At 41.9% G+C, this 22327-nt stretch overlaps 1 protein-coding gene across 4 annotated transcripts in view; it reads left to right on the top strand.

Moving 5' to 3' along the window:
* Positions 1–395: 395 nt before the first annotated feature.
* The window catches only part of cenpf (centromere protein F), a 106647-nt gene continuing 84715 nt past the window's right edge, over positions 396–22327 (top strand). For 3 of the 4 annotated variants that reach the window (XM_087991327.1, XM_087991328.1, XM_043695814.2), the window contains exons 1-5: positions 412–508; positions 5645–5840; positions 8381–8577; positions 11707–11828; positions 12186–12277. In XM_087991327.1, the coding sequence (XP_087847453.1) occupies positions 5679–5840; positions 8381–8577; positions 11707–11828; positions 12186–12277 (573 nt within the window). In that variant the 5' untranslated portion in view covers positions 412–508; positions 5645–5678. Of the gene's footprint in view, positions 509–5644; positions 5841–8380; positions 8578–11706; positions 11829–12185; positions 12278–22327 lie in introns of all 4 variants that reach the window. The other variant, XM_043695815.2, reaches the window with a different exon arrangement.

Below are 22327 nucleotides of genomic sequence, written 5' to 3'. Positions count from 1 at the left end.
ACATCGTATCTGGGATGTATCTCAGCCTCAAGAAGCCACTTCTCCGCCATCACTGGCTTGATTGTCCAATCAACTGCCGGCTCACCGGGACAAGGCCAACGGCTGCGGAGAGCCAGCCAATAGCCATAGAGGCTCGTATTTAAATTTAAAACCAATCACACCTCGCACCCATGTAGCGTCACCGTCAGGGCTAGCCTATCAGAGGCCAGGCTGGGAGGGGCGGGCACGCCTTTTAACCAATAGGACGGCCCGATAGCTAAGCCGCCGCGCTGTTGGCTCGTGGAGGCTGTTGGAAAGACCGTGGCAATTTGAAATCGAGCTGTTGGTGCTGAGAGAGCGGTGGCGTCTGGTGTGTTTTGATGTTTTCTGTTTTGGCGACGTGTCTGGGTTGTTGTCGGTTTGTGAATACGGGGCGTGAGACGCTTGCTCCCTTGGCTCAGTGCTTTTAGAGGTCGGTTGGCGAGTCGGCTTTTTGCATCGCAGCTGTTATGATCGGTCCATTTAACAAGTGAGCGGTGTTTGAGCTCCGTTAATCTTAGCCCTTGCTTTCTGCCGAACCAGGGATCGGGCGGTATGTGCAAAGCCGTTTAAACAAAACAGTACTGAGCACTTGGAAGGAGTGTGAAGTGTTCAAGTACGGGGCTAGTAAAAGTGTAAAAACAATGACTGGAAATGCTGGAAACAAGGTTCTGGATTATTGGTGTTGGAAGAGCACAGCAGTTCAGGCAGCATCCGAGGAGCAGTAAAATCACCGTTTCGGGCAAAAGCCCTTCATCAGGATTAAAGTTTTATTCCCGATGAAGGGCTTTTACCGAAACATCGATTTCGCTGCTTCTTGGATGCTGCCTGAACTGCTGTGTTCTTCCAGCACCAATAATAGTAAAAGTGTAACCCCGTTTTGGAGACAGCGAGATTAGTGACAAGATAATGGTGACCACGGCCCGACCTTCGCGGTTTTAGTCCCCTAACTTAAGGGAGGGGTTCCGGAGATGGTTTCCTATATCTGGAATGGGAGGGTTACCTTGCGAGGAAATGTACGACAGGTTGTGTTTATTTCCACAGGAGTGACGGGTGACTGAGCTGAAGTATGCAGGATCCTGAATGGTCCTGACAAAGTAGACGTCCAAAGGATATTTCCTCTTGTGGGTCCCTCCAGACCCAGGGGTCACTTTTAAAATCGGGGTAGCCCTTTCGAGAGAGCCATGTGTTTTTTTTTGCTCGCTGGTGGGTTGTGCGACTTTGACTCTGTGCCTTGGGTAGCGTGGAGTTAAGTTTACTGTATATTATTAAGACCATGTGGATAGATTCTTAGTTAGCTGAGGGACTCTAAGCTTATCGGTGTAGATGGGAATGTGGACTTTGTAAAGCAAGTAGATCGCCACGATATTATAGACTGACCGTGCTAGCTGGAGAAACCAAATGGTTTTTGCTCCAATTTTTTATGTCTCATTATTGAGCGAACCTGTGTCGAGGCAGCTTTTTTTCGGTGAGCGAGCCTAAGATTACTGGGCCAACCCAGTTATAAATCTTTGTAATGGTTACAATTTGTGATCTATGACAAAAAATATAAACCATTTAAAATAGTTGACACAAAAGGAAAATGCTAAAGTGGAAGTCGTGAAATAAAATCTGAAAACGCTAGAAATACTCAGCCTTTCAAGCAGTATCTGCGGAGAGAAACGGTGCCAACCTTTCATGAGGAAGATTGAAATGCAAGGTTTTTAAACCAGTAGTGTAGAAAATTGGCGGTATACAAGGTATAATAGGGTTAAACTGCAATTGTGTTGGAGACAGGAGGGGTTTCCTAGTAAAATAGTGTTATGCAAGTTTCAAAGAGAATAATAAGGAAACCAGCATTTGTATGCAGATAAAGCTTGAGTGGCAGCATAACACCTATCTAAATGCAAAATGAAAGGGTGAAGAGAGAAACAAGTTAGCAAAACTAAAACGATAGATTATGTCACAAAACAGACAGACGCTGTCCCTTGTGGTACAGTGTTAGTCTGTGACATAACTGGAAGTTCAGGGTCTTTTTTGAGCACTGAATGAAAGTGCTCCACAAAGGTCACCTTTCCTATAAAGCAAAAAAAAATGCAGTTGCAACTTGCTGGAGGAATGCATGATGTCTGGCAGCATCTGTGGAGAGAAGGCAGAGTTAACTTTGAGTGCAGTGACCCTTCTTCATAACAGGCTATTTTTGGCTTCCCCCATTGGACAGGGCACCACGTTGTTTTTGATGCCTTGAATGATGTGAAAGATGCATACGGAAGAGAGGTGGTGTTAGAAATGGATTGGAGAGTTGAGCAAGGGACAGTTTCTTTGGAATAGACTGGGCTTGTTTTCCTTGGAGCAGAGGGGACTGAAAAGTGGTATGATGAGATGTATAAAATTGAGGCATAGATGGGGTATAAAGGAAGGACCAAATGCTGGAAATGGGATTTGAATAGTTAAGTGATTGAATTTGTGTTTAAAAAAAATGCATTGTTGCGCCGTAGACCTTTATGACTCTAATGCTGAAAAAGGACAAGGACAGAGATGTTTAGTGGTGGGATCACATTAGAGTTAATGGAAAGTCCTCTGCTATTTTCATTGATAGAAGCTGATTGGGAGACATGTCTCTGTTTTTTAGAAAAAAGAGAAGTCAGAATAAAAACACATGGAATAGATCAAGTATGGTGGAGGGCCAAACCAGCCATGCTGGGTGGACATCCTCAGTTGGGGAAATAGGAAGACATATGAGAAATGTGTGTCCGGAATATTAGCAATGTGTCTGTTCTGATGATGCAATGGCAGTGGAGTTTAGCAGGAAGGCTGTAGCCATGATAAAGAGCTTCCCTATTTGTCTAGGAGGTTGTTTTGAAATTCTGCCATAGTTCCTGAACTATCAAGTGACCATCAACATCTTCAGCAATTAAAGCTCCCCACTGTATGAATGCACACTTCTCCTTTTGCATACCACCAGCTCTTTAAATTCTAATCTAAAATAAAAACACTGAAGTGCTTTAAATATGGAAGACAACAAAATCTAAAAGAAACAGCAAAAAAAAGTTTCTGTAGACAAGTCCGGACAAATTAAGACTGCGATTTCAACTCTTTAGTATTCCACTTCATTGACTTGTGACAGTTTCTTGGCCTTGGACTGTGGACAAAATTTGAGTCCTTTTGAAATTTGCTGACTTCTCAAATCTGAGAGTCTAAAGTTTTTCCACTCTAATTACCTGCAGATATAATCCCCTGGTTTGGAAGTTTTATAAACTAAACAAACCCTTCTGCTGAGGTACCCAGTTCCCTGAGCTGCCCTGAAAAGCTCCGCCTAGAAGACAAACTACCTATGCTTCTAAACTCAACATTGGTGTCGTCTGAACTGATTTTTAAATAGAGACGTCTTTCAGCCTTGATTTTTCTGAACAGAAAACAAAGCTTTGGGCTTGGATGTTTACGCTAATGTCATTAGCATTACAGAACAGTCAGTTCTGATGTGATGCGATAGTTCCTTACCTCCGTGATCTCGCATTATAAGAAAATCATGCAATAACTGTGCCATTCAAACTAATGGGACTGGATTCGTGTTATAGCCAATACATATTAGGAAAGTTTGCGTTCTACAAATTACAGTCTAATTCTTCAATCACGTTAAAGCCCATTTGTGTTTAAGAAACAAATGTTATAGTAGAAGAGACTGTATAAACGTCTTTTGATTAACACTATAGGAGTGTGCAATCACTATTTTCTAACAAAAGCTACATTTGATTACTGTTCCAGAATGTTATGAAGTTGAAGGTGGTACTGTACCTTTGAGAGAGTGAATGCTGTTCTGAACTGAGAGCTGACAAGCACCTGTGATGACTAGCTAGCAATCTCAGAGTGTACTGAAAAATTGAAAATATGTAACATTTGGCTGTGAAATGGATACCTGATGTTTTGATGACAATTCGAATTTAACTAATCAGTTTAAATTATGCCCCAGGATTCAAAAACCCAATCGTGTTTAATTTATTGTTTTGCCAACATCGAACTAATGAAACAATCTGATGTTGGGGGTATAAAAAAACAGGCATCAAAGGTACCTTTTCATATGAAACATCTTTACAGTAAAAAGAAAGATAACCCAGGGAGATCTTCGGCCAGAAGAAGTCAGACACTGCAGACAACAGCCACTGTATGGTTTTGAAATTAAGTTGATGTAATCTTAAGTGTTTTTATTATAATAGATTAGATTGGATTACTTACAGTGTGGAAACAGGCCCTTCAGCCCAACAAGTCCACACCGACCCGCCGAAGCGCAACCCATCCAGACCCATTCCCCTACATTTACCCCTTCACCTAACACTATGGACAATTTAGCAATTCACCTAACCTGCAAATTTTTGGACTGTGGGAGGAAACCGGAATACCTGGAGGAAACCCACGCTGACATGGGGAGAATGTGCAAACTCCACACAGTTGCCTGAGGTGGGAATTAAACTCTGGTCTCTGGTGCTGTGAGGCAGATTGTTAGAGAGTTGGAGGCAGATAATAAACAGTTAAGAGAAAGGGGGTGCTTAGAGTTGTGAATAGTTATTGTTTAATGTTCACTTTTAGAGTTAAAGAATAAATTGATTATTATTTTCTTTAAACAGTGGAATTTGGGAGTTCTCAGTCACTCCTACTTTAACAGATTACGAGACAAGGTGAGCCTTTTCTGAGTGTTTGATTTAATTAACAGAAGGTTCATCTCCGTGTCGTAACAAGAAGTACAGCCTTGCTTTTTACTTTGAGTAAAAAAAAAACCCTTTGGAGAAGTAAACAAATACATTGTTTATTTTGAAATCCAGATTTCAAAAATTATTTAATATATATGTTAAACTACTCATCTTTCATAGGTGATATACTGACAGTTCTGGATTGGTTAGATTACAGATTTCTGAAGATGAAAGATTTGTATTTGCATGATGCTTTTCTAAGTCTGAACTTTCCTTGGTATGGAACTGCCTCATGCAATCTAGAAAGATTCCAAGCTTTTTGAATTGATCTGATCGATCTTGCAAGGTTGTCAGGTCTTTCTATGTGTAACAAGGGAAGGAAGTTTTGAAACGTCAACCATTCAGAAGATGACCTCCACAACACTCAAGAGCTGATGTTCAGGAATGCCTTCTGCAATTCCACTGATGTAGAGTAGTAATTGTCGAGTGACCACGTGTGTGAAAAAACCTTTCAAATGGAAGTCTAACATTGCCTAATACACTCAAATTGTCTAAACCACCTGACAGTTTCTTTTGTGTTAATCTTGAACTAGGAGTAGGCCCATTGAGCCTGGTCTGCTACTTAATACGGTAATGGCTGATCAAACAATTGAATGCCTTTTACCCACTATCCCCATAACTCTTTTTTTGCAATTGATAATCAAAACTAATAGTCTTGTTTCCTTTTGTCCTAGTGGAACTGATTTAAACTGTCATTTATGTTCCATCATCTCTGGTATTTTAATGGTACTGCTCAAGTTTAACTTCATTTGAATTGAGTAATTTATTTAGTTTTGAAATAGCAATATCTTTCTATTGATACATAACCATAGAACTCTGACAGAACTTGATGGGATGTCCAGCCTGCTGCTGTGTTGTAAATGGCATGACAATTACACACTACTTTTTTGTTTGTTTCTTAGATCATGATATAGATTTTTCACAAAATTGAGCAAAATGAGTTGGGTAGTGGAAGAGTGGAAACAGGGCTTGCCCACAAAGGCGCTCCAGAAGATACAGGAAATTGAAACTCAGTTGGATAAACTCAAAAAGGAACGCCAACAGCGACAATTTCAACTAGAATCCCTGGAAGCTGCACTATTGAAACAAAAGCAAAAGGTGATGATTCTTCAAGAAATAGTTTAGTCGTTCATAGATGGCAGGTTTTATTCCTTTGATGTTATTCTTCTTGACCCATCCAAAGAATTGTAATTTTAAGTATCCTGATGGACTTGAGGATTTAAAGTTTTTTTTTTAAACAAAAACTTACCAGTCAATTTGACACATAGCAAGGGCTCATGAACTGTTAATGTTGGTTGGCAAAATAAAATTGGCCATTAAAGTTTCCTATGGTAACAATTGACTGCATTAGAACATTTGGTTGTAAAGTGCTTTGGGATAGGATGAAGGTTTTGTCAACTCCACAATCTCTCGCAACCTTATTTAACTCATTCTGCTTAACATATTTGCAATGTATAGTAAAACTAACCCATCATTTAAAGATTATATTTTTGATTGCATGCTTCATGATCATATTGCATGTTTCCTTAAGTACCAAGTGCATTGGTATTTACTACTAGTGTCATCCTTGTGGAGGTTAATGTGGTTCAGGTCTAGTAACCACCAATAATAATTTTTTTTTATTCCAATTAAAATGGATTTCTAATACTTTTAAGTCTATTCTGGAAATATTAAAAATAGCTTTTATACAATCCAAGCTGCAAATAGCTACAGTTTACAAGTTAAGATATCTAAAGCTTGACACTTTTCCTATGTGCAATTGACCAAAGTTATTTCAACAGTGGTGTTTCCAGCAAAATGAACTACTGCGAAGAATGAGATCAACAATGCTGGAGACCACTGCTGTCTTGCAGACTACCAGTGGGCCAGTATTCCAACATTAATCCCATGTGGATTAGGTAAATAGCATCAATGAAAGAACCATGTGCTTTAAGTAACAGGCCACTCACCACTTTTCCACATCACTTTATCAAAGTTAACAGCATTAGACATATGATGCAACATCAGCTTAGCTGGAGCACTTTAACCTCTTCACAGTTGTAAATTGAAGTCATTTTCCGAGTTGCTTCTTTTGAGTGAAGCACCAAACAGTTTCTGTTAAGCAGATTTGAAAGAGTGTGCAATTTAAACAGCTTATTTATCTAAATGCTGATTTTGGGATCTTGTGTGAAAGTTGACTTTGGTCTCCTACATGAGAATAGTGACTTTCAGAATACTTTGACAGTGGAGCAAATTAGAAGAATTTGAAGTGTGGCGTATAAATGATGTTCACATTAAGGCAAAAGATAAATAATGAGGACAGGGACATTTAGATGTTAAAACAGTATAATTTTGCTACTGAAGTATAGTCTTTTCAAAATGAGTTATGTAGTAATAGAGAATGTATTATGATGGTACATTTTTGCTTTTGGAAATAAAAGAGAGCCTATATGGAAAGTTCAGTAAATGCAAACGAAAGATAAAATTTATTGGAAGAACATGTACAATTATGAAGCTTTCTAAATAAAAACAATAGAAATAGATCATGCGAAATAATATGTTAACATTTATTTTATAATAATAACTTTGGGAGTTTGGGTGATTTGTAATCAAGAATATTTCTTCAGTATTCATCATTATATTTTATTAAAATTGGAGTTCAGAAGGAGATCATTCAACCTCTCATTTCTGTGCTGCCTTTCTGCAAGAGCAAGTTCTATTAGTCTCACATCCCTGCCTTTACTACTTAGCCCTGCAATTTTTTCCCCTTTGGCTAAATATTTAATTCTCTTTTGACAGTCAGAATTCCATTCGCCTGAAAGATTGGTAGAAGCAATGCGTTTTCAGAACGATAACTATGAAACTATCGTTGATTATTGATTCACTAATGTCCTTTTACGGAAGGAAATCTGCCATCTTTTCCAGTCTGATTGACATGTGATCACAGAACTACATAAATGTGATTAAATATTGGCTCCCATCTAAAATGGTTTATCAGTTCAAGCACAAATGGGGATGGGTAACAAATATTAGCCTTGCCAATGACGCACACATCTCATGAAAGAATAAAGGAGAAATTTTTGCTGGTGAATGCCACTTGGGCACCTGTAGAGGATGCCTGCACCAATATGGATAAAAGGGTTATTCTTTTATTATTACCACAATTATGGAACTGAATTTGGCAGACAAACGTTTTCTTACCTGCTCCCTTTTCCAGTGGACATGGGCATACAGTGAACCTGTGGCGATAGAATATTGTGGTAACGCTCTTTAACTCCAAAGCTGCTGACGGTGTGACTGCAGTGGGAGAAGAAAGATGATTTCCTCTTTCCTTGACAGAAATTCATCCTGTTTGTTTAGAAGTCTTCTGATTCAAGACTGTATGAGAGTACTATCAATACCTGTATGATATTTGTAAATTCATGCTTTTATGCATAATTTGACTTTCAGTCTATTCTCACTGTGATGCATCTGTGGGGAAAATAGCATACTGAAGCTGATGGGTTGAAATCAACAAACAGCTGAAAATAGCTACTGAAGATTCATAGCCTATTAACATGTTAAAACTTTCAGAAAGGGGACAAAACAGAGTTAAAATAACTGCAATTTTTCTTTCTATGGTTGAAAATATATTTTCCATGACTTTGTTTGTAAACCAGGTAGAGAATGAGAAGACTGAAACCAGTGCTCTGAAGCGTGAACACCAGAACCTAATCGAATCATGTGAAAATCTTGAGAAAATCAGACAGAAAATTTCCCATGATCTGCAAGTGAAGGAATCACAAGTTAATTATCTGGAAGGACAGCTTGCATCAAACAAGATACGGATGGATAAACTTGAGCAAGAGAACAAGAGGTAAAGGGGATTATATATTGTGTTGATAAATTGGCTCAAGATATTATAATGCATGGACATACAAAGTACTAAAGAGGCACTGTTTGTTCCCAAAAGTCAGGGATTAAGCACTGCTGGAAACAATGCTATCAATTAACTGACCCAGATTAACTTTGGTGAACTATGTCTTCCTCATATTAATGTAAGACTTTGAAATGTATTCTCACACAGAAAACATATGACCCCCAATTTCTTGGTTACAAATGTTAATTGCAATTATGAAATATCAGGAAACCTGCTGGTATAATAGTTAGCCACCAGAGGGTGATAGTTAAATTCATGAAGCAGTTTGAATTATTCTTGGAATAACAGGAGCAGATTTGCATAAAATGTGTTACATCCTAGATGTTTTAAGATTAGATTCCTTACAGCGTGGAAACAACAGGCCTTTCGGGCCAACAAGTCCACACCGACCCTCTGAAGAGTAACTCACCAGATCCATTTCCCTCTGACTAATGCACCGAACACTATAGGCAATTTAGAATGGCCAATTCACCTGACCTGCACATCTTTGAACTGTGGGGGGAAACCGGAGCATCCGGAGGAAACGCATGCAGACACTGGGAGAATGTGCAAACTCTGCACAGACAGTCGCCCAAGGCTGGAATCGAACCTGGGTCCCTGGTGCTGTAAGGCAGCAGTGCTAACCATTGAGCCACCGGAGTTATTAAATAAAAATGCTGGAGAAACTCAGCAAATGTAGTAGCATTTGGAGACTGAAACTTAGAGTTCATGTTTTGTCTAATATTACTTCAATACTCCTGCCTGTAATTATGAAAGTAAAAGAGCACTTCAGTTTACCCAGTTCATTTGGTGATTGGCTAAGTTGTAAATACAAGAAAATTCACCATTTATGCTAGTTAATTGTTCTATACAAACGCCAATGACTGTGCTAGAATTGTCTTTGCTTTCTCTGCAACATGGACATAAACATTTGCCATATTTCTATTCTTCATCACTATCCTGTAAATTCCAAATGAACATGTACATAGCATACACTGATTTTAGTTGTTCTTTACACTTTCAAATATTGCCAAAATAATTTTCTTTAGAATTTTTGGTGAGTTTATTTTCTGTTTGTCTCTGCATGTTCCCAAAAGCTTACTACGCACTAAAATAACTTTTGAAATGGAATAACTGTTATAGGTAAATATGGCAGCTATTAGTATTAGGCAGTGCTGTAATGATATTAAATGTGGTAAAACCGTCTTCTGGCTTTTTACTTAGTCATACAGCATGGAAACAGACCCTTCAGTCTAACCAGTCCATGCTGAAAATATCCCAAACTAAATTAGTCCCACCTGCCTGCTTCTGACCCATATCCCTCCAAACATTTCCATTTTAATTTTGAAAATAAATAACGTACGAATTAGAAGCAATGTAGGCCATTAAGCCCTCAAGCTTGCTCCACCATATTCAATATATTCATAGCTGGTCTCGGGTAAACTCAAAACCGCATTCCCACCTTTCTCTGATAACTTTTTAACCTCTTTGCTTATTAAGAATATTCAAGGACTCTGCTTCTACCCTTTTTCAGGAAGAGTTGCAAAGACTCATGGCTTGCTGAGAGGAAAAAAGAGTATTTTGCCCCTGTTTAAATGAGTTGTCCCTGATTTTTAAATAGTGATCCTCCCCTGTCTGGAGAAACGCCCTCCCCACATCTAAACCGTCAAATACTCTCAGGATCTTTTGATGTCAATTAAATCATCTTTTTTCCTCCTAATCTGTGAGCCTAGCATATCCAACCTTTCCTCCTAAGATAACCCATTGATCCCTGTGGCACACAACGCATTACATCTTGTTGATGTGGAAAAGATCTATTAATGCTGCTTATTAGCCAACCAATTTTCTAGTCATGTCAATTTGTGACATAGAGACACAGATCTTGCCTGCATGCTCACAATGAGCTGAATTTCTTGGATTAGATATTGGAGGGTAACTGGTGTTTGTGGATTGGATGCTAGCAACCTGTCAATTTTCAGAAAAGAGGATAGAGATTTGATTTTAAAAATCTGTATTCAAAATAATGTGATTTCAGAAGTTATCCTCATTAATTTAACATTTACTATAATGGTATAATCTATTCTGTATATAAGGATATATTCCTTTTAACAAATTACATAAATTGCAATTTAACTATATGAGCTAGTGTCTAACAGTATGCTGTTGTGTAGGCTAGATGGTGATTTTCAAGTGGTGTGCTGCAGCAAAGTGAGAAGTTATGCCATGGAATTTTTGGGAAGCAGTGAGCTTTACCTGCTGATAGCAGGCGCTGTTATTGTGGGGCAGTGTGTCTGGTGCATGGCACTGTCAATCGTGCACGGCGTTAGTGAGTCATCACTTTTTTACCTTTGTACTGAGTCAGTTGGATCATCTGCTGCTGCTATTGCATTTGGTCAGGGACTCAACTGAGCAGAGCTGAGAAAATGTTAAGTGCTGGAACTGCAGCTTGCAGAGCCAGCCCTTTCTTGGAGCTGAACCCAGGGGACAGGAGATTGGCTCACTGGGCCTCACACAGTCGGGAGCAGCTGATCTTGCAGACAAATGGTCTTCCCCTCCATGACTGGTCCATGTGGCAACCTCTGCAAGGTGGGCAGCTGGTTGATTGTTTAGATAGCATATGGGGAGCATCATCGATTGCTCTGTATCTCCATTGCTACGATGGTATATTAAATGCAAGTAAATGTGACCTGTGTGAACAATTCAACTGAAAAAGGTGGGTATGCTGTGGAATTACTTGCCTCATTGAAGAGTGCATTGATGCTGAATAGGTTGGGAACCACTAGGCGAGGAGTTAGAAGCTGTAAAATAAAATTGGTGGCTAGATTGCATATTACATAGCCATTTGTGGAAAAATTGAAGAAATATAGGTCCGGGGAATTAAGTGATGCAAATTATCTTGATGCCCAAGAAAGCTGATGTAGACAAGTCAATTGCCTAACTCAGTTTTTATCATGCAGATGGGCTGAACTATATTTGAAAGATTTTTCTATATTAGTCTGTGAAATAAACTAAAAATTAATTCTACTTCTGTGAGCATAAGGGCAGCTAGATCAGGTTTTCCTCTAACTAGCAATCTTATTTTTATAGAAACAAGTCGGAACTTGAACGAAGCCAACAGACTGTAATGCCAGGGGATGCACAGTCTAGAACACCACAAAGAAATCTCTCCAGACCTGTGACACCAACTAAGAATATCGCTGGAAAGCTCGGTTAGAAATAATATTGTAAACATTAGAGTAAATCACAATTTGGTACTTATTGGTAGCACAATCTGTTTTGAGACCGATATTTATGCCACAAGTGCTATTCAAGACTGTAGCAAGTAATCTAAGCTGATTTTTAGTTGGTGTATCATTGATTATAGTGTTCCTTGTAGCTGCTATGCCTACGATTTGCCAATATATGGGGTCAATATGATTTGGAACACTAAGACTTATTTTAAAATTCACAGACAGATCTGTACTGCTAACTGGGGAATAGAATCACAATTAATTTTGCAGAATGTTCAAAAACGTTAATTTTTATCAAATTTCTGAAGCAAAATTTAGGGTTTGTTTGATTTACAGATCCAAAACTAGAGGAACTGCAGGAACAATACAATAAAGAAGTGGAAGAAAGAAAGCGACTGGAAACTGAACTGAAAACAATTCAGACCAAGGTAAGAGATCTTTGATGTCTTTGCTGGAAATATGCAACAAATTTGTGGACATTTCAAAAAATGACTGAAAGGTAACTGAACCGAAAAGTGTTCTCAGTTCTGGTGTAAGTATTTCGACCTGAATTGATTTAAATGCTTCCTTGAGAGGTAAATTTAGGACTTTTATTTTATCTTTTGTTCTCTTTCATTCACTGTTAATTTATTGGTTTAATTTAGTGTGTTGAACTGATCTGCTAAAATATTGTTTTATTTCAGATTTCCAGGACTTGCAACATTTTGCTTTTGAAATGTAAATCATCTATTAGGCTTCTAAAAATGCTGTTTGATGCTAACTAGACTTATGAGGATGAAATTTCAAATGGTGGTGGGGCAACACAAGCAATGGCGGATAGTCAACTCTTAATACAGTTGGCCAGATTCCTTTATTTCTATTGACTTTATTTGGATAATAAAGTCTGACTGCCAAGTTGTCAGTTTTGTGCTGCTGGCCAAGAAAGTTTTTATATATTTGTATATCTTTCTTTCCTTCAATTTTTTTTGTTACAATTTTAATTCACTTTGAGAACTCAAGTAATGGTTTTAATTTTCCTTACCCTTTGAATGCTGGTGTAAATAAGTGTTGATGAATTCGAAAGGAGGAAATAACACCTTATTTTATTAAGGTGCTTGCTCGCCCTCTGTCCTCCATCTGTCTGACTTTAAAATTACGCCTTCTTTAAAACAGCTTCCTTTGCACTTAGGAAATGTATTTGTTTGATGTTGGTTGTTTGCTTGACAAATTCCTTTTGGTCGCATGAATACAATACCAACTTTCTCACATGTTGAATGATGCCAAGCTAAAGTTAATTTTCTACATTGTCAATTACTACTTTCTTCCTTCTCTCCTAACCTTGCCTTTTTCTATCCACTGATGAACTGTATTCGTACAATATGCCACTGGGGGTAAAGGACCGGCATTTAAATTTTATTTTTTGCATATCCTGCTGTCTGGTTTGGTTTCTAATTATTTTATTAGGAAATAGCTTTATTGGGACATTAATGCTAAAATTCAAGTTTGTTTTCCTTGTCATCTGTATGGCAGATTCTGATCCTAGCTCTGCCATCTGAGAGAGTCAGCTGCAAAGCATTTTCATTTGAGGAAAGAGATACATGGCACTGAATCTTACCTTTTTTTGGCTTAACACAAGTTGATGTCATGTTTTTAGGAGGAAGTTTTGCCCCAGGCCCAGGGACACATGTCATCTTGTGTTACCAAATATTTATTAACTCAGTTACCACCTACCTGCCCTGATTGCATCAGTCGCATCCAATTTTACTACCTGTTGTTCTGGAACAACTTGCTACCCATTGCATGTTGTCGAAAGACTAGTGTAACTGGTGCCTGTGCCGTATCTAAAAGGCTGCTGTGCACCTGGACAAACCTTGGCATTCTGAAGCTGCCCCATTTGATCAAAGGTGGAATCTGAACATGTCTGCGAATGGAAAGATGACGCTGAGTGCCTCTGACACGGACCTGGAAGTCCTAGTTAAGTGGTGGCACAAAGAAAAGGAGTCCTCTTGCTGGAGCACTAGCAGAGGTTGTCATACCACCAGTTGAAACTTTATTGCTGGAACAGCACAGCAGGTCAGGCAGCATCCAGGGAACAGGAGATTCGACGTTTCGGGCACATCCTGTTCCCTGGATGCTGCCTGACCTGCTGTGCTGTTCCAGCAATAAAGTTTCAACTGGTGGTATGACAACCTCTGCTAGTGCTCCAGCAAGAGGACTCCTTTTCTTTGTGCCACCACTTAACCAGGACTTCCAGGTCTGTGTCAGAGGCACTCAGCGTCATCTTTCCATTCGCAGACATGTTCAGATTCCACCTTTGATCAAATGGGGCAGCTTCAGAATGCCAAGGTTTGTCCAGGTGCACAGCAGCCTTTTAGATACGGCACAGGCACCAGTTACACTAGTCTTTCGACAACATGCAATGGGTAGCAAGTTGTTCCAGAACAACAGGTAGTAAAATTGGATGCGACTGATGCAATCAGAGCAGGTAGGTGGTAATTGAGTTAATAAATATTTGGTAACACAAGATGACATGTGTCCCTGGGCCTGGGGTAAAACTTCCTCCTAAAAACATGACATCAACTTGTGTTAAGCCAAAAAAAGGTAAGATTCAGTGCCATGTATCTCTTTCCTCAAATGAAAATGCTTTGCAGCTGACTCTCTCAGATGGCAGAGCTAGGATCAGAATCTGCCATACAGAAGACAAGGAAAACAAACTTGAATTTTAGCATTAATGTCCCAATAAAGCTATTTCCTAATAAAATAATTAGAAACCAAACCAGACAGCAGGATATGCAAAAAATAAAATTTAAATGCCGGTCCTTTATCCCCAGTGGCATATTGTACGAATACAGTTCATCAGTGGATAGAAAAAGGCAAGGTTAGGAGAGAAGGAAGAAAGTAGTAATTGACAATGTAGAAAATTAACTTTAGCTTGGCATCATTCAACATGTGTACCAGACCCGGGCAAGCAAGTCCGAGATGGCCAAACAGGTCAGTGCTGTCTCAGCTGTGTGGTAGAATGGCTAGCAGTGCTGTAAAAAAAGTCAATGATCTTCTCTGCTGTACCAGGGTAAATGACACAATCTTCCCTCTGTCAACTCTGGCTCATTCTACCTCTGCTTCAGCACACACCTCACACATCATGCTCCGCCAATCTTCATATCACCTGCAACATTTTCCCTCACCTGCTCCCAGCCTCAACTTTCCACACCACTAACCCTATACTGCCCACTCAAGTGCCTCACTACCTTTCACCTCACTCACTTCAGAACTTACACTTGTTCCAGAAGACAACCCACAATAAGGTAAAAAGGGGCTGGGCGGGTGGAGGGTGCCCAGTGTATGGCTCCTCAGCTAATACGTGGACAGAATCCTGGCCATCACAAGAGAAGATCGGAACTACAGTAAAGATGCCAAGGCACCAAATGATAAGTGGCACTATTTGTTCCACTGCAACTCTGTGTAACATCAACAGATGGCGTTCAATGTAAGCAACTGTGCGGTTACCATTTTGGACCGTAAAGGCTAGATCAGGGCATTTTTTAGATTGAGTGAAATTAAATACAGTGAATGTCCAAACATACTTGGGAGTTCAGGTGTACAGGTTTTTAAAATGTCAAGAACCTGTACAGACAATAATTAAGAATGCTAATTGAATCCCAGCCTTTATATCTGGAAGACTGAGTACAAGAATGGTGAAATGACTAGCTCCCAGAAGCCATCCCCAACCAGCATGGCTGAATCCTGTGCCCACCCCCTTCACCAACTTGGAGACTGACACCTCAATGAGGATGCTTAAAAATGTTGCTGGAAAAGCGCAGCAAGTCAGGCAGCATCAAAGGAGAAGGTGAATCGACGTTTCGGGCATAACCCCTTCAGGAATGAACTAGAGGGAGGAGGAGAGCTGCTTCAAGGAAGGCATCCTTGCAAGAGAATTCGCAGTAGGTTAAAATCAACTAGGAGAAAGTGAGGACTGCAGATGCTGGGGATCAGAGCTTAAAAATGTGTTGCTGGAAAAGCGCAGCAGGTCAGGCAGCATCAAAGGAGAAGGAGAATCGACATTTCGAGCATAAGCCCTTCTTCAGGAAGAAGGGCTTATGCCCGAAACGTCGATTATCCTTCTCCTTTGATGCTGCCTGACCTGCTGCGCTTTTCCAGCAACACATTTTTAAGCTCTGATCCCCAGCATCTGCAGTCCTCACTTTCTCCTACCTCCCAATGAGGATGTTAGTATGAATAAGGTAGGATCACAATCTGAGCACCTCACTGTGAAATCTCTGCAACTGGCTGAGGGAAAAAAATGCCCAAGGCCATTGGCAAATCGGATGATTGCTGGTCACAAAGCTCTTGCTCAGTCCTTGACAGGATAGGACAGGATGGTGTCAACAATCAGGGACTTCATCCACGTGCACTGGGAAGAACAGGAACAGCAGACAGATGTATGGGATGCAATTGAACTTGTTGCCCAGAGCTGCAGCAGGGCAGTGACTCATTTAATTGTCTTGCTCCATGGATAGGTCGCTAACTGCCATAGCGAGCTAGGTCCAGCACTGAGGGTTTGCTGGAGAAGCATACTCCTGCACTTCATCAGCCCATCATTGATCATCGTAACTGAAGACGCAACAGGTACAGGGAACCTGTTTTTCCACTGTGCGCTTTTCTTCACAAGCAGACAGGATGATACTAGGAGGCACCCAACGAGAATAACAACCAAACCGGGGTCTGTCGGAAATTTTCTCCGGCGACTCCAGAGCTGGCTGAGCCCTCCACCTGCACGCTTGGAAGTTTTAGGCGAGGAGCGTTCATGTGCTGCAGTCAAGAAATATTCAACATGTCTGGGTTGTCCAACTGCAAATACCTTGGGGGCTCCCTGACCAAAATTCCAGCATCAATAGACTGTATTGCAGACTCCCATGCAGCTGCAGAAGCAGGGTGTACAATAAAATGAAGTGGCAGGGAGAGAAAGAAAAAATATTTTTGTAGGTACTTTGGCACAGGTGAACAAGTATAAATTTTATTGTTTTACCTTTACAATTGTGACTTTGAGAGCCCCTCTAGCCCTGAATGTAACTGTCAGCTTGACACCTAATTTTATGTTGACACAGGGTGGTACCATTAGACTATTGACTGTGTTGAGACCCTCCTGCAGCATGTGGAATCCAGATGAACAATGTTACACAAGGCAATGGGGTCCTGCAGACATCACATCTTGCAACATCCTTATTCCTTGTGGGAGAAAGTAAGGACTGCAGATGCTGGAGATCAGAGCTGAAAATGTGTTGCTGGAAAAGTGCAGCAGGTCAGGCAGCATCCAATGAGCAGGAGAATTGACGTTTCAGACACGAGCCCTTCTTTAGGAATGAGGAAAGTATGCCAAGCAGGTTAAGATAAAAGGTAGGGCGGAGGGACTTGGGGGAAGGGGCGTTGGAAATGTGATGGGTGGAAGGAGGTTAAGGTGAGGGTGATAGGTCGGAGTGGGGGTGGGGGCAGAGAGGTCAGGAAGAATGCAGGTTAGGAAGGTGGTGCTGTGTTTGAGGGTTGGTACTGAGACAAGATGGGGGGAGGGGAAATAAGGAAACTGGAGAAATCTGAGTTCATCCCTTGTGGTTGGAGGGTTCCTAGGCGGAAGATGAGGTGCTCTTCCTCCAGCCGTCGTGTTGCTATGGTCTGGCGATGGAGCAGTCCAAGGACCTGCATGTCCTTGAAGGAGTGGGAGGGGGAGTTGAAGTGTTGAGCCACGGGGTGGTTGGGTTGGTTGGTCCGGGTGTCCCAGAGGTGTTCTCTGAAACGTTCCGCAAGTAGGTGGCCTGTCTCCCTAATATAGAGGAGGCCACATCGGGTGCAGCGGACGCAGTAAATGATGTGTGTGGAGGTGCAGGTGAATTTGTGGCGGATATGGAAGGATCCCTTGGGGGCCTTAGAGGGAAGTAAGGGGGGAGGTGTTGGCGCAAGTTTTGCACTACTTCTTGCGGTTGCAGGGGAAGGTGCTGGAAGTGGAGGTTGGGTTAGTGGGGGGTGTGGACCTGACGAGGGAGACACGAATGGAGTGGTCTTTTCGGCAAGCTGATAGGGGAGGGGAGGGAAATATATCCCTGGTGGTGGGGTCCGTTTTGAAGGTGGTGGAAATGATGACGGATGATACGATGTATATGGAGGTTGGTGAGGTGGTAGGTGAGGACCAGTGGGGTTCTGTCCTGGTGGCGATTGGAGGGGGCGGGGCTCAAGGGTGGAAGAGCGGGAAGTGGAGGAGATGCGGTGGAGAGCATCGTCAATCACGTCTGGGGGGAAATTGCGGTCTTTGAAGGAGGCCATCTGGGTTGTTTGGTATTGGAACTGGTCCTCCTGGGAGCAGATGCGGCAGAGACGAAGGAATTGGGAATATGGGATGGTGTTTTTACAGGGGGCAGGGTTGGAGGAGGTATAGTCTAGGTAGCTGTGGGAGTCTGTTGGTTTATAGTAAATGTCCGTGTTGATTCGGTCGCCCGAGATAGAAATGGAGAGGTCTAGGAAGGGGAGGGAGGAGTCTGAGATGGTTCAGGTAAATTTGAGGTCAGGGTGGTACCCTTCCTACCTTTTATCTTAACCTGTTTGGTACACTTTCCTCATTCCAGAAGAAGGGCTCATGCCTGAAACATCGATTCTCCTGTTCCCTGGATGCTGCCTGATCTGCTGCGCTTTTCCAGCAACACTTTTTCACATCCTTATTCCTTCCCTGGCTTATTTGTCCAAAAGCATTGGTGTGAATGAGGTGGTCAATGATGTGTTGGCCAGCGAAATTTGCGACAAACATTTCGGGACCCTGCAAATCTGTATTCTATACAGTGTTTAGGTCTGTGGTTAATGTTTCCCTTTAAGTACTCTCATCAGTAGGTCCAACAGCCATTTTCTTTCTTTTCTGTACTTTTGACTTGCTGCATGATGGAAGGATTCTTTCAGTGCACTTTGGCCAATGAATTCCAGCCTCAGCCTCTGCCATTGAGGCCCTAAACATTGAGATCCCCTTTCTGGTAACCCTTCTTGGAGCCCCAGGGGCTGTCCTTGCTATCCTGTACTGGGACCTCCTGACTGTCAGGTGGCTCATGCACTTTGAGGATTTCTCCAGTATAACTCTGAGACATGGGTGCTTGATTTCTGCACATGCGTTGTGTTGACCATATAACCTGCTAACACATGGTGTAGGTGTAAGATTGATATAGCATGTTGCAGCATGCAAAAGTGTCTGTGGCCTTGACTGAGGAATGCTAATTGGTGAGGCAAGCTACCTGATTGGAAACAGCAAGACCAGGCATGAATGTTGCAAGCATACAGGTGGAGGCTAAGTAAGCAAGGTTAAGATAGCAAACAAGCAATCTGGAGATGCAGCCCGGGACAGTGTATAAGGTGGATGTATGTCCTCGTGCAGAAAGTGTTCTTGCAGCAGTCTGTCATCGCAAGTCTGTGCTTTCTCAGCATCTTTGGAGAGGTGACACGATGATTGTGAGGGATTAATAAATGTCAGTTGCCAGTGTCAATGGACACAAGATGTATGCAGCTGGTGCCCACAATCATGCCATGAGATGCCTGTAAGCTGCTCAGCACTAAACAGCAAGTTGCAGCCAATCATAAACTGAAGTCACCAACTACCCTCTCTGACTTCCATGGTGATCTTTCTCAATGTCTATCATGTTTGGTGTGTTTAGTAAAATAGGAAGCTGAATATTATTGAAGTGAGTTGTGATGTTCCTATAGTGTTTAATAAGCTATAATACCCCTTTAATTGGCTCACTGCAGGCTAGTGAGAAACCTGCCTCTCCACTCAGCAGCATAAAACATAAATATCAAAAATAGGAGCAGGAGTCGTCCACTTGGCTTTTCAAATCTGCTCTGCCATTCATTATGGCTGATCATCCAACTCAATAACCTGTACCTGTTTTTCCCTACATGCTTTTATTCTTTCAGATCCAAGTGCTATATCTTTTGAAATCCGTGTTTTGGCCTTGACTGCCTTCTGAGGTAGTGTCCCCAAAAATCAAGAACATTCTTCCTGCATCTACCGTGTCTAGCCCTATTATAGGTTTCTGAGACTCCTTTCCATATTCTACTGATCTCCAAATATAACCCTAACCCATTCAGTGTCTCCTCCTACATCAATCACACCATCCCAGAAATCAGTCTGATAAACCTTCACTGAACTCCCTTTTTATAGCAAGAACATCTTTCCTTAGCTAAGGAGGTTCCACATTAAATCTGGCTAAAACCCAGTACAATTGCACTAAGACATCTCTGCTCCTGTACTCAAATCATCGCACTATGAAAACCACAAACCATTTGCTTTCTTCAGTGCCTGCTGCACCTGCATGCTTACCTTCAGTGACTAGTACATGAAGACACCCAGGTCTCATTGCACATTCCCCCTCCTTAATTTATAGCCATTCAGATAATAATCAGCTGCCTTGTTTTTGCTGTCAAAGTGAATAATCACATCCACATTGTACTGCATTTGCCATACATTTACCTATCACTCAGCTTGTCTTAATCTCACTGAAGCATCTCAGCATTCTCCTCACAGTTCACCCTTCCAGCTCTGTCAACTGTAAACTTGGAAATAGTATGTTAAATTTTCTCATCCGAATCATTAATACATATTGTGATTAGCTGGGGTCCTAACACTGAACCATGCGGTACCCCACTAGACACTGACTTCCATTTGGAACACAACTCATTTATTTCTTTTCTTTGTTTTCTGTTTGCCAATAAGTTTTCTATAAATCTCAATACTCTACCCCAATCTGAAATGCTTTAACAGGGGAAGGTGACGGCCTTGTGGTATTATGGCTAGACTATGAATCCAGAGAGTGATAGGTCGGAGTAGGGTGGAGGCGGAGAGGTCAAGAAGAAGACTGCAGGTCAGGAAGGCGGTGCCGGGCTGGAAGGATCCGGCTGAGACAAGGTGGGGGGAGGGGGGATGACTCATCCCCCCTCCCCCCACCTTGTCTCAGCCGGATCCTTCCAGCCCGGCACCGCCTTCCTGACCTGCAGTCTTCTTCTTGACCTCTCCGCCTCCACCCTACTCCGACCTATCACCCTCACCTTGACCTCTTTCCACCTATCACATTTCCAACTCCCCTCCTCCAAGTCCCTCCTCCCTACCTTTTGTCTTCTCCTGCTGAACACTCTCTGCTCATTCCTGAGGAAGGGTCTGTGCCCGAAACGTCGAATCTCCTGTTCCCTGGATGCTGCCTGACCTGCTGTGCTGTTCCAGCAATAAAGTTTCAACTTTGATCTCCAGCATCTGCAGACCTCACTTTCTCCTATGAATCCAGAGACCCAGGTTTGAATCCTGCTGTGGCACATGGTTGAATTTGAATTCAATTTAAAAAAATCTGGTCTTAAGAATTTACTAAAAACGATTGTTGGGGAAAAAAAAATTTCGTTCACTAATGTCCTCAGGGAACGAAATGTGTCATCTTCAATTAGTCTGGCCGACCTGTGACTTCAGACCCGCAACGATTTGGTTGACTCTCACCTGCCCTCTGAAATGGCCTTGCAAGCCATTCAGTTTTACCAAACATTACAAAGTCTCAAAGAAGTAAGACCAGACAAATCACTGGGCATTTTGCTACCTAGGCACCAGAAAAGAGGATGGTAAAAAGAGCGCTGTTGACCCTACAAAGTCCTTCTCACTGTGCTTCCATACGTATGACTTATCACAGATGCCACCATCACTAACCCTGGATATGTCCTGTCTCACCAGAGAAGGTGAGGACCCTGGAGATCAGAGTTGAGAGCGTGGTGCTGGAAAAGCACAGCAGTCAGGCAGCATCCAAGGAGCAGGAGAATTGATATTTCAGGCATAAGTCCTTCATTAGGAATTAGGCTTGTGGGTTCGGGGCTGAGAGATAAATGGGAGGGTGTTCTGAGGCCCAGGACCTGCATGTCCTTGATGGAGTGGGAGGAGGAATTGAAGTGATCAGCCACGGGTTGGTGGGTGTGTGTCCGAGAGATGTCTTTGCGGGGCTTCCTGCCCTTGGGATGCTGCCTGATTTGTTGTGTTTTATCAGCACCATATTCTCTACTATCGTGTCTCACCGGCAGGATAGACCCAGCACAGTGGTATACTGTCGGTAGGGAAGTTGCTGTGGGAGTCCTCAACAATGACTTTGAACCCCATGAAATCTCGTAGCTTTCAGGTTCAACATAGAACGTACAAGAATACAGCGCAGTACAAGCCCTTCGGCCCTCCATGTTGCGCCGATCCAAGCCCACCTAACCTACACTAGCCCACTATCCTCCATATGCCTATCCAATGCCCGCTTAAATGCCCATAATGAGGGAGAGTGCACCACTGCTACTGGCAGGCCATTCCATGAACTCACGACTCGCTGAGTAAAGAACCTACCCCTAACATCTGTCCTATACCTACCGCCACTTAATTTAAAGCTATGCCCCCTTGTAATAGCTGACTCCATACGTGGAAAAAGATTCTCACTGTCAACCCTATCTAAACCCCTAATCATCTT

The sequence above is a fragment of the Chiloscyllium plagiosum genome, unplaced genomic scaffold (assembly GCF_037043375.1).
Source record: "Chiloscyllium plagiosum isolate Xiang-an unplaced genomic scaffold, Cpla_swu_hap1 HiC_scaffold_10, whole genome shotgun sequence".
Taxonomy (NCBI): Eukaryota; Metazoa; Chordata; class Chondrichthyes; order Orectolobiformes; family Hemiscylliidae; genus Chiloscyllium; species Chiloscyllium plagiosum.
The sequence above is the reverse complement of the archived record's forward strand: the minus strand, read 5'-3'. Positions and strand labels throughout refer to the sequence as shown.